Source organism: Macrobrachium rosenbergii, chromosome 44 (assembly GCF_040412425.1).
Source record: "Macrobrachium rosenbergii isolate ZJJX-2024 chromosome 44, ASM4041242v1, whole genome shotgun sequence".
Taxonomy (NCBI): domain Eukaryota; kingdom Metazoa; phylum Arthropoda; class Malacostraca; order Decapoda; family Palaemonidae; genus Macrobrachium; species Macrobrachium rosenbergii.
This window is the reverse complement of record NC_089784.1, coordinates 21,310,355-21,323,283: the sequence shown is the minus strand read 5'-3', so window position 1 is coordinate 21,323,283 and position 12,929 is coordinate 21,310,355. Positions and strand designations below refer to the sequence as shown.

The window sequence follows — 12,929 nt, the reverse complement described above, 5'->3', positions numbered from 1 at the left end:
CACATCACCGTGACATTTTGTCTACAAACATTGAACTGCAAATGCCGTTTAATATCCAGTTACCGCTACTTCGGGAATATCACCTATGGGGAATTATAAGTGATAAATGGTTTGGTACCCAAGTGACTCGAACCCTCAACAGTACGAACCAACGACTTCCGGTCGACGTTCAAGACCATTGGACTATCAAGAGATATATAAGATAATACCCACTCTGCCGTACTCGTACCGTCCAATGTTCGAGTTACTTAGGTACATTTATCACTTATAATCCCGAAATAGCGCGAACTGGATATTAAACAAAATTTGTAGCTTATTGTTTGCATATATGTACAATATATATATATATATATATATATATATATATATATATATATATATATATATATATATATATATATATATATATATATATATATATATATATATATATATATATATATATATATATAAATATATGTAAATATATGTAAATATATATATATATATATATATATATATATATATATATATATATATATATATATATATATATATTTTATATAACTGGATCGGTCACTCCCCAACAACTACTTCTTTAGGACTTATCAATGATGAAATTATACTCCACAACAGTTCTTTCTGATCGGAAGAATGCACTCTTGAACAATGCAGTCTCCTTTTACAACTCTTCTATCATAAGTCCAGTCAATCTTTCAGCATTTAAAAAGTTTGAATTTTCTAAGTTCATAAAATGGGGAATTTCTTTAGGCCATGCTTTTCTTATCTCTAGGTTATGAAAAATTAATTATTACTGCCTCACAGGTTCTATATAATTCACATTAGTGGATAAGACAACTGATTGGCATAATTTAAAGTAATGAAACTACTAAAGACAAAGCAAATATAAGGCATCTTCTGGAGGTCGCCAGTATATATATATATATATATATATATATATAGAACTGAGGTAGAAAAGTGTTGTGCATATATTATATATACATATAATATATAATGTATATTTACATATATATACATACATATATATATATATATATATATATATATATATATATATATATATATATATATATATATATATATATATATATATTATTATATATATATATTAAAGCCTTTTAAAGAAATTCCCAATTTATGAACTTAGAAAATATGTGTAAATATATATATACATATATATGTATATATACATATATATATATATATATATATATGTATATATATATATATATATATATATATATATATATATATATAATATCTATATATATGTGTGTGTGTATATGTATGTCATATTCTTTCCCCTCTCAATCCTATGTCATTCTTTCTATGAACACACCTGATTGATATTCAATCACTTTGTGGTCAATAATATTCTTTGTAATTGTTCTGTACTTAATACGCTTTCCATTTGCAGGTATCAACAATACGAGGAACGCTGCCATTTCAGAATGACAGGTAAAGTCACCCTTTGAGTAACTGTGGAAGAGGCAAGAGAGAGAGAGAAGGACTGCTCTGAAATCTCCGCGGAATAATTAAGAAGACCATCTCATATTGTCAACCTTTACGCTAGGTCTTGCTGGTGTTAGGGTGCATTCAGAATACGAAATCACGCATCCACTGAGACCAGAAAACGTAACATTATAGGGTTTTTTCTTGTTTTTTTTTCTAATATTATTATTATTTTCATACCTAATGGATAACTATCATGCATGAGGCAAGAGCAGCCTGAGTTTTTGTATTATCAATTTTTATCTTGGTTTAACTCATACAAAAAAAGCAGCGAGAGTTTGGCTACTAAGTGTGATGAGATGAACTAAAATAATGACTGTCATGGAAAAATAGTGTATATATATATATACAAATATATATATAATATATATATTTATATATATTATATATTTATTATCTATATATATATGTATATATATATGAACTCATGCATTTTACTGCATAGATACGTTTACTGAAGTGGAAGACGAGATGTTCAACCATACTAAACACACACACACACATATATATATATATATATATATATATATATATATATATATATATATATATATATATATATAATTTCGTGTGAATAACCATATAATTATAGAGACTTCAGTATAAGTAACTATGATAATAAAGACAAGAAATCTTCATATTGGTAATGTATCATGAGAAAGTGGTTGATGTTCTGCTACTCTGTGGAAATGAAATGCTATGTCATTGTGTTCAGGACAGAGAGGGCAAAAGTGATTATTTTGGAAGTGCCCGAAGGGTGCAGTACAAGCAACGGGTTTAACTCACGTCATATCAAGAGTATAAGGAATAATTGTGATTGTATTTTTGTATTTGTTTATTGCCAAGCGAAAAAGAGAAAGAGAGAGAGAGAGAGAGAAGAGAGAGAGAGAGAGAGAGAGAGAGAGAGAGAGAGATCCCAGTAATGAGAGTAGAGTTCCATTTTAAGGAAGGAGAAAGAGCCTCTTTACCGGCTAAATGTGAAAGCTTAAGGTGGTTATTATAACCATGAGTTGTAGAAATTAAGGTGATGATTCTAACTATAGGTGATTCTAACCATTAAGTTGTAGAAATTAAGCTGGTGATTCTAACCACTAAGTTGTAGAAATTAAGGTAGTGATTCTAACCATTAAGTTGTAGAAACTAAGGTGGTGATTCTAACCATTAAGTTGTAGAAATTAAGGTGGTGATTCTAACTATAGGTGATTCTAACCATTAAGTTGTAGAAGTTAAGGTAGTGATTGTAACCATTAAGCTGTAGAAATTAAGGTGGTGATTCTAACCATTAAGCTGTAGGAATTAAGCTGGTGAGTCTAACCATTAAGCTGTAGAAATTAAGGTGTTGATTCTAACCATCAAGTTGTAGAAATTAAGGTGGTGATTCTAACCATTAAGTTGTAGAAATTAAGGTGTTGATTCTCACCATCAAGTTGTAGAAATTAAGGTGGTGATTCTAACCATTAAGTTGTAGAAATTAAGGTGGTGATTATAACCATCAAGTTGTAGAAATTAAGATGGTGTTCTAACCATTAAGTTGTAGAAATTAAGGTGGTGATTCTGACTATTAAGTTGTAGAAATTAAGGTGGTGATTCTAACCATTAAGCTGTAGAAATTATGGTGAAAATAGATGTCAGTCTTAAGCCTATGCTTCAATATTACTGGTAAAACGAAAACACTGCTTCATTTCGGTAGCTTACCTGTCTATCATAGCCTATGACAAACGACTGAACGCCCATAAAGAAGTCATCATCAGTATTGCGTCGGGAGTGTTTACATGGCACCCACTTGCTGACTGGCCAATGGCATGTTCTGTAAAATATGTTACAAAAGAAAAATTAATTGATATTTGAACTTATGCTTATTTAAACTCATTCTTTTTCATTTCGAAAACAAGGTATTTTAACCATTTTCCAAAATCTTAAGATATCTTTTGTGTAGCCACTTTGTGGAGGCATTTCCTGAAATGCATTAATTTGTCTACACATGAAAAATAAAAGGAAAGAATGTCAAAAATCTCATTGTATATGATACAGTTTTAACGGCCTCCGTACATAAGCTTTATAAGTTCCACCTTAGCCTTTCTCTGGACCCATGTAATAATTATAAAAAAAATTATTTTCGTTTCCTTGCATATATTGCATAGTAATTTGCATAAAGTGTTCATGTGAAACGAGACCAAAACCAAGTAAGCGGCGAAAAGTTAGACGAAGTTTGGCTGCGTAGTTGCATTGACAAAAGATTCACTCTAAATCCTCGTAGTGAAAAAGTAAACAGAAAATTCTATCATATTTGCCATACTAACTCTACGTTAACATTGTACTCATTAACTGTAGACACTGTCATTAGATGGTTATTTAATGATTATAGGTATTACTGCAGGATTTGTTACAAACATACTGTATGCACTCATTTTCCCATTTCATGAAAACTGAATAAGCTTTGGCTATCAGTATCTAATCTCGAAATCTAAAGGTATTGGCGTTTCCATGGAAACTTATTTTACGTTGGAACCACCTTCCCTTTTTGGATATTGGAAAAAAGGATCTCTGCCGGTAGTAAATTTTCGTTCACAAATTGGAGTTTCTTGAAAGAGCACTTTATTGTATTGATGGTCGTGGTGATTAAGGAAGAAAGTTGTTGACGCTGAGAATGCAGAGATGTCGATTATATACATACAACAGATCGACTGAGAACATTCAGTAGAAACTGAAATGAATTTGCTCCTATATTTCTTTGTTTACTGACCCTCTTCTTTTTACATCTTTATCCAGAGTGGTGTGTCATCTGCATCGTCCGAATGGATTATGTGTGTTTAATGAGAATGAGAAGTATAAGGGGAGTTTAATTTCGAAATAGCATAAGGAATCTTAATTCTTTTGCCTCTTAAACATGTGCTAATCCGCTGCCTCCAGTGTCATCTGAAACTTCTAGCAATTGTTGTTATAATGACTGTGAATGTTACCGTTATTAACACTGTCATGTTCATTATCTTCCCCAGGTTCATTATTATTATATTTCATAATTCACCTTATTTTAAAACCGGGAGTCCTCAGTGAGCAGACATAAAGCTACTAACGCCATTTGACTAACTCAGGTTTCATATGTATGTTTTCTTTTTATTTCCATCATTACAACATCTCTCTTGCTCTTATTGCACAGTTTCTCCATCCACCAACCTTACACAATGCGAGTGTTATTTCTTTACATTTCTGACCCTTCCAAACGTCCTTGCTTAGCACAGACTTTACAAACAATTCCAACAACCTTCACATTTTTCTTTTACAGACATTCAAGAACCAAACTTTCCCCCATGGAAGAACACTTAATACAGCAGTTCCTTCTTCGAGTTATTAAAAATAGGTATTGCGAAGGACTTGTTGTAATACCTGGTGAGGATTTCAGCTCGTCTGGTAAGGTGAGTTTTCATTTAAATTGTGCCCTGTCTGGATTTAAAGTTCTAAGTTGGAGGACTTTTCTGTCAGCAAACTTGGAGGAGAAGGTAGAAATAGTTTTGTGAGGTGATTGCAATTATGCGGTTTTATACCACCTGTTTAAATATCGGCACTCAAAAGTATTTCTGTATTTTCATCTTTAACGTCACGTCCACTCTCTCGCCGCTTGCTTGAAGAGATGCTTTGGGTCTTTGTCGTTCAGTAGTTGATGATAGAATCTCTAATTCATCAAGTGAATGATTGTCTTCCAAGAATAATTATTTATTATAAATTAAATTATATCTCGTTTTGATTAAAATCGTTGTGTTGAGTTTTTAAACTTAAATCTAAAGCTAAACCTGTACACAAACTTACAAACGCATACATTATATATATATATATATATATATATATATATATATATATATATATATATATATATATATATATATATATATATATATATATATATATATATATATATATATATATATATATATATATATATGTGTGTGTGTGTGTGTGTGTGTGTGTATATATATGTATGCATGTGTATGTATATGTATATAATGTATGTGTGCCTGTAAGTTTGTGTACAGGTTTAGCTGTACATTTAAATTTAAAAACTTAACACAACGATTTTAATCAAACCGAGATATGATTTAATCTATGATAAGTAATTATCCTTGGAAGACACTCAGTCACTTAATGAATTAGGGATTCTATCATCAACTACTGAACGACAAAGTCCCGAAGCATCTGTCCTTGCAAGCGGCGAGAGAATGGACGTAATGGTAAAGATGAAAATACAGAAATTCTTTTGAGTGCCGATATTTGAACAGGTGGTATAAGCTTAGTTGAAACCGCATAATTGCAATCACATCACAATCACATATCTGTATATGTATATATATATATATATATATATATATATATATATATATATATATATATATATATATATATATATATATAAGATGTATTATTCAGGACAGCCAGGTTATGAAGACAGTTTATATTTAAAGTTACAGAGTTTTGTCACTGTTGGTGTAACCATATCACACCCAGCAGTAGCAGCAACTATCATATATATTTGCAATATAGGTGACACTATAAGTAATCGTACGAGACTGTTAGCAAGAAAGTAGGTTACCTAGAAGGTTACCAAATACGCATAATAATAATAGCAAGACACTCAAAATCTCGAGATGATTTCACATACGCAAATGACAATTCCTTGAATATTCCGTTATACATTACTGAAGGGAAAAGAATATGAAATTTTGCAAAGGCTTGATTTGATTTTTTCATTATGGATGTCTAATTAAGGGAGAAAGGGAGAGAATTCGTAATTAAAAGACGGTCTAATTAATTAAGGAGTTCCAGTTCTCATTCCATTGTTCCCTTTATTTCCAAAAGAAAAACAATAGGAGGAAATCAATATTTTACGGATCCTGTCTATTCCTCTCTACCGTTGCTACCAGTAAAAAGAACATGAATTATACATCAAAAAGTTATTTACATAGGACTTTTATCCGAAAGCATTTCATCAGAAAAGTATAATTTCAAGGAATGCTCTCACACACTCACATATATATATACACACACACATATATATATATATATATATATATATATATATATATATATATATATATATATATATATATATATATATATATATATATATATATATATATATATATATATATATTATATATATATATATATATATATAATCATCTATACACACACACATATATATAAATATGCATATATATATATACATATATATATATATATATATATATATATATATATATATATATATATATATATATATATATATATAAAATACGTCTGTGCATGTGTGTGTGCCTCAGTGTGCGTTGGTACCAGAAGAATAATCTGGTGAAACATTGAGTCATATAGACGAAAAACTATGACCATCCGGTAGCGAATCAGCAAATTATTATTCATGAAAGAAAAGGTAATATCCAAAAAAAGGTGTAGGAAAAGACAGGCAAAAGAATTCATACAGAAAAATACGAATGATGAATACCATGACAGTAAGACTGTCAACAGAGCCTATTGACTGAACCTGCTAAATGCCTGAGAAGTGACGAGAAGCGATTGCCCAAAGTTTTGCCACTGGTAAGGTACAAAGTATATTGTATCTTGCAGGAGTCATACTGATGGTTCAAATTAGGAACCAAGCATTTTGTGTAAAAATGTTTTAATACATCACAGTCGGTAGAAATTAAAGTCATATAGAGAAGCCTTAATGGTGATTAAAATTAGGAACTAGGCACAGTGAATGAAAAGTCCGAGGAAGAAGAATGTTTGAATACGTTACAGTTAGTAGAAATGAAAGCTATATGTAGATTATTTCAAGAATTTTAATGGTCACATTTTTTAAAACAATATTCAGTTCCAATAAGGTATGTTGGCAGAAAAAAATCACAATGACAGCATTAAATCACAAAGCGCTGGGCCTAGTCTGCCTGGAAATTCTAAAAGATCGTTAGGAAAATATTTTCCAGGCTAGAGCTCTTCATCATCATCCATTAAAATCACGGTGGTCTTTTAACTTTTTAAATGGTTCCGGTTAAATATACTCAAATCACTGAAAAAGTCTGTGTTGATAAAATATTTCTAGATTAACGGAGGATACAATGAAAAAGAAAGTAGTATGTTTTTTAGCTGGTGAAGGATGTGCTATTTTTTATGGGCCTTTAATTTAAGAGTTCATTTATATTTGCAGTGTGTATATATAAAATGTTTTAGGAACGTTTTAACATATTTGTCAAAAATAAAATTTCCCACGGATTATTTGGTAATAGAAATTTAAAAAAAAAATTAAGGCTTCTCACGAATTATTTGGCATCGGGAATATAAAGAAATAAGGCTTCCTGCGAATTATTTGTCTTCGACAGTATATACAAAAATGAGATTTCCTACGAATTATTTGGCACTGAAGATATTAAAAAAAATTTCCTACGAATTATTTGGCGCTGAAAATATTGAAAATAAGATTTCCTACGAATTATTTGACATTGAAAATATAAAAAATAAGATTTCTGACGAATTATTCGGCATTGAAAATATAAGGGAATAAGATTTCCTAGGAATTATTTAGCACTAGTAATATAAAATGGATAAAATATCCTATGAATTATTTGGGATTGGAAATATATCATCTTCATATTTATTAAACACCAATGATATCAATAGATTCATGTCCATTTACGGTTTTTTGTATATAGATATGAAAATTACCCTATTATCCGTTATAACTGTCCACAAGCGTGCATATAGACTTAGTTTTAGGAAAGTGAGATGTTTGAGGATCTCATTAGTAGGCAACACAAAGGATAAAAGGTGACTTAAGAGATGCAAAGTTAGAATGACCAGAGTATCAAAGTTTCTGAGGCGAAAAATCAAACAAACAGAATGTCGAATAACATAGCATCGTGACCAGGAGAGCGAGCTGTTCACGAACGAGGAGACATAAAAGCAGGAACATCACTTCACTTTCCCTTTTTCGCGAAGCAATTCTTTGTTAACCATTTCGAAAATGAAACGTCGGCATTATACAAGATCAGGATTTTGGACATTCTCTCAGCACATACGCCGTTTACACATACGAAAGGGAGATGTAAAAAGATGTTCATTTAAAGAGGCATGAAAAAGATGGAAAAGGGGAGATGAAATATTTTTGACCCACTTCCTTGACTCGTCGAAAAGATGGTAGAAATAATCAATACACGAGTTAGCGATGGAGGAGTGTTTATAAATGGCAAATATTTGGCCTCAGTTTCATAGGGTATGGTTTTAGCATCATGAGCTGATGCTTATTTAAAATCCTTATGGACACTTGTGGAGAAAATTTTGTATGTATTCTCCTCGGAACTAAAAAAATGACATAGAAATCCCTTTTTAAAGACCCAGGTGGGGAAGTCACAGTAGAAATTGTGTTAATGAGAACATTTTGAAAAAAATCAAATGCAGTTTGAACCTTTAAATAATCAATTGAAAGGATTCATTATGCGAAAAACATATAACCGATGTAAAATGATCGAAATTTGTGAAGTTTCTATGAAGGGAATAATCATTAGTATAACTTTAATGTACAACATGATAAGAACCAATCAAGGATTGATTAGATATGCTTCAATATACCATGCAAAAACAAAACATAAATTGTGAAAACTGAGTCTCTCTCTGTCTCTCTCTCTCTCTCTCTCTCTCTCTCTCTCTCTCTCTCTCTCTCTCCAAAAATCTCACCGACGAAATATTTTCTCATAACTTTAGACAAGTTCATGCTGTGCATTTGTGGCTAAACATTACATTATAGTGCAAGGAAAACTTGTTAGTTTACACAGTACTTACCCTTCCTTGTGTGAAAGTGGAAGATGAGGGAGTTTTCAGACCATCCAAACTTGTTTTCTGTCGAGATGAAGATCTCATAGTCTGTTGCCGGCTCCAAATCCCGAAGAGTGTGGCTCATGGAACGGATGGGACCCATGGACGACTTGGGGATTTGGAGCGCGCCTGGCACCGTCGGTGGCGTGTACAACCTGTCAATCCAGACCCTCTTCTGGAAAATGTTGTTCTGGTTTTCCTGTAGCGAAAGGGTGGAGGGAAGAGGATAGGTGACTATTTACATTCTGTTCAGAGCGTGAAGCTTTACGCTTGTACAAAAATAGCTCGGAAGCGTTTTAAAGGGTTTGACGGTATATATTTCTCTGAAATTGGTTGCATCCTAATGCGAAAATCAATATTAGGTATTAAGTATTCACTTGGGCCCTCTGCTAACTCTCTCTCTCTCTCTCTCTCTCTCTCTCTCTCTCTCTCTCTCTTTCTCTCTCTCTCTCTCTCTTTCTCTAATTTGTTGTATCTTATAGACAATACGATGAAGCATGATTCATAGTGATTTACACTGCTGAATATTACACCTCCTTTTAATTAATTGCGAATTGCATAAAAATTTTTTAACAATTATTCTGATGACGTTCAGAAAGGGAACATTATATTTTTCGTTCTTTGGAAATGAAACAGTGACTCATTACAACACGACACGATCAAAATTAGACACATGCATATAACTTGCACACATTCATTCATAGTTAGAACTGAGAGAGGAAGATATTTATAGGCTTAATCAACATTTTTAGAAAGTAGGTTCGTGACAAGCGCATGAAAAGTCTAATTGCACATTTCGCTGCAGCGTAAAGTTGGATAAGTAGAACAGATGACACCAGAATTAATTATTCTGTTTTGCCCTCGCAATAAGGTAATTAAGGTGTTGCATCTAAATGAACGATCATTGCCCTTTAATTGGTTCGTAGGTAATGGAAATATAATTGAGTTGCTTTTGTTATTGTGCATGAAGGTACGTTGCCCAGTGATTGATTTATGTCTTTAAAGTTGATATCGGGACGAGTCGCGTCTGCAAATTTAGTTAGTCGCCATTTCTCAGAAGACAGAAGCAGATGGCGTCTTCGTTAGCGAAGGCATCTGAAGGAGGAGCTAAAATGTCAAAGATATTCCTGTCACCAAATACAACATTGGAAAAATTAAGGGTCCGATATGTTATTAGCAATGAATACACTTAAATGTAAAATAAAAAGTCGGATATATTCTATCTGTAAGTGTTACGTTAAAAAACGTGAAAAGTCCAGCATGACATACTAAGTGAAGGCTGACAACTTGGGAGACCAAGATTACTTTTTGAAAAATGCAACATACCAGAAAGATAAAGGTCCAACAATATATCATTGAAGGAATGATAATAGGAAAAAATTAAAATCCAAAGTGTCCGTAAATAGAATATTATATGAAGAAAAAGGCCCGACAGAATATCAGTGAAGGCTTCATTATAAAATTAAATGGAGGTCCAAGATAACAGTAAATAAAATATTGTATAAAGATGAGGGCCCAACATATATGTGAAGCTTCAAAATTGCCCCCTCCAAGAAAAACCCTGTTCAAAGTTACCTGTGATTTCCTGTAGGAGAGACGATACTGGATGACAGGTGAATAGCTCTCTGTTTCCCAGGTGACAGTATACGAAAATCTTTCCCCTCCGGCAGGGCTGCTGGTGATTGTAGGAGATTTGGGGACCCCTGGAGAGACATACAGAATGAGAGACAAAGGGTACAACCTGCAGACTGACACATTTTCCACCTTTTCTTTTCGATTTGCTTTTTCTTTCATTTTGCATTTCTTGTGGTTTTTGTGACCTGCATTTATCTTCTGTTCGTTTGGATATTTTATTTTATCTGTCATTTATTCATTTCGCCGTTTTTTTTATTAGTGTCTCGTCTCATATTATTCTATAGGAACGATGTCAGATCTGAGCGATTTTCACGTATTTATAATGAATATGATAAATTTTTCCTTACATTGAAGTTAGACCAGGTTATCTTGCGATGAAATAAAATAAAGGTTATTGACTTGCTGACAAGTACATATGAGATCATAATTGAATTAAACCTTCTTTACAGTGTAGAAATATACTGGAGGAAACAACACGAAATGTGACAGTAACATCCTAAAAGGTAAAATTCCACAATTTATTACAATAATCGAGTACTTTCAAAGTATGTTTAATTACTCAAGTATTTTTCACATTCCATTTTTTATAATAAATATTATGAACATTAAGGCTAATTATGTTATTAATTAGTGGCACTGAAAAAGCACGATCAAAATAGGTTTTGTGCAAACCTTCTTTATCATAATCCGGGTTTATTTCAAAAGTTACAACATGTCGTTCTTAATACGATTATGGATTATTCAACTTCAGAAGTTTGTTTTACCGCCTTATCATAATATCATTATTTTCCAAAGACCACACGAACACCTGCAAGCAACGAAACTCCTTAATAACAATTAATACATAAAACACACGTACATACATATATACATATATATGTATATGCACGACTACTCACATACAGACACACCAACATACACACACACACACACACATATATATATATATATATATATATATATATATATATATATATATATATATATATATATATATATATATATATATATATATAAAATAAATATATATATATATATATATATATATTTTTTTATATATATGTATGTGTGTGTACTTATAATGTGTGTCTCATCCACTCATAATGACCCACATTCTTTAAACAAAACATTCCAGTCACTGGAAACAACACGACAAAGAAGCTAGTGACCTGTTATCTTTAGGGTCCGGGCTTCCTCGCCGAACGTGTTCGAAGCAGAACAAGTATAGTTCCCGAAGTCTTCCATCGTCACTTTACTGATCGTGAGTGTGTGCCGATGAGCGCCGTCGTGTTCCTGAATGTGAGTGTCGGTGCTCAAAGGTTTGCCGTTTCTCATCCAGGTTACCGTCGGAGTCGGCCGTCCGTGGACGATGCACAGGAGCTTGGCCTCGTCTCCTTCGTCCGTATGTAAGGTTGCCTGTTGAAATGGGTTTTTGATGGTTCTGTATTGAGGAGGCCTTTCTGATGATATGCATTATTAATTATCTAGAGAAAAGCAAAGGGAGTACGGTATAACAATGAGAAGAAAACTAATTCGGGATAGTTCAGTATGTATATGTGCAATACGTTTCGCAGTCCTATTGATGGTAATAAAAATAAAATACGGAAGATTTAAAAATATATCCCCCCCAAAAAAATTGGTGAAAAGTTTTTATAATGGTTTTACATTGATGGGTCTTTTTTGACGATATATATTATTAATTATCTAAGGGAAATGCAAAGGGAGTACGTTACAACAATAAGAAAAATAATTCGGGATATTTCAGTATGCACAAATGTAGTGCGTTTCGCAGGCCTATTGAAGGTAATAGAAATAGATACAGAAGAATTAAAAATTTAAAAAAATCTTTTGAAAAGAGTGTATGATGGTTCTATACTGATGAGGTCTGTTTTAATAATATGTATTATCAGTTATCTAGAGAAATACTG

General features: G+C 32.1%; 1 protein-coding gene across 2 annotated transcripts in view; it reads right to left on the bottom strand.

The window, feature by feature from the left end:
- The window catches only part of LOC136829392 (lachesin-like), a 144,750-nt gene that overhangs the window by 50,937 nt on the left and 80,884 nt on the right, over positions 1-12,929 (bottom strand). For both annotated transcript variants that reach the window (XM_067087885.1, XM_067087884.1), the window contains exons 7-10: positions 12,171-12,417; positions 10,942-11,069; positions 9,334-9,565; positions 3,208-3,319 (exon numbers count right to left, since the gene is read on the bottom strand). In XM_067087885.1, coding sequence (XP_066943986.1) covers positions 3,222-3,319; positions 9,334-9,565; positions 10,942-11,069; positions 12,171-12,417 — 705 coding nt within the window. In that variant the 3' untranslated portion in view covers positions 3,208-3,221. The remainder of the gene's footprint in view (positions 1-3,207; positions 3,320-9,333; positions 9,566-10,941; positions 11,070-12,170; positions 12,418-12,929) is intronic.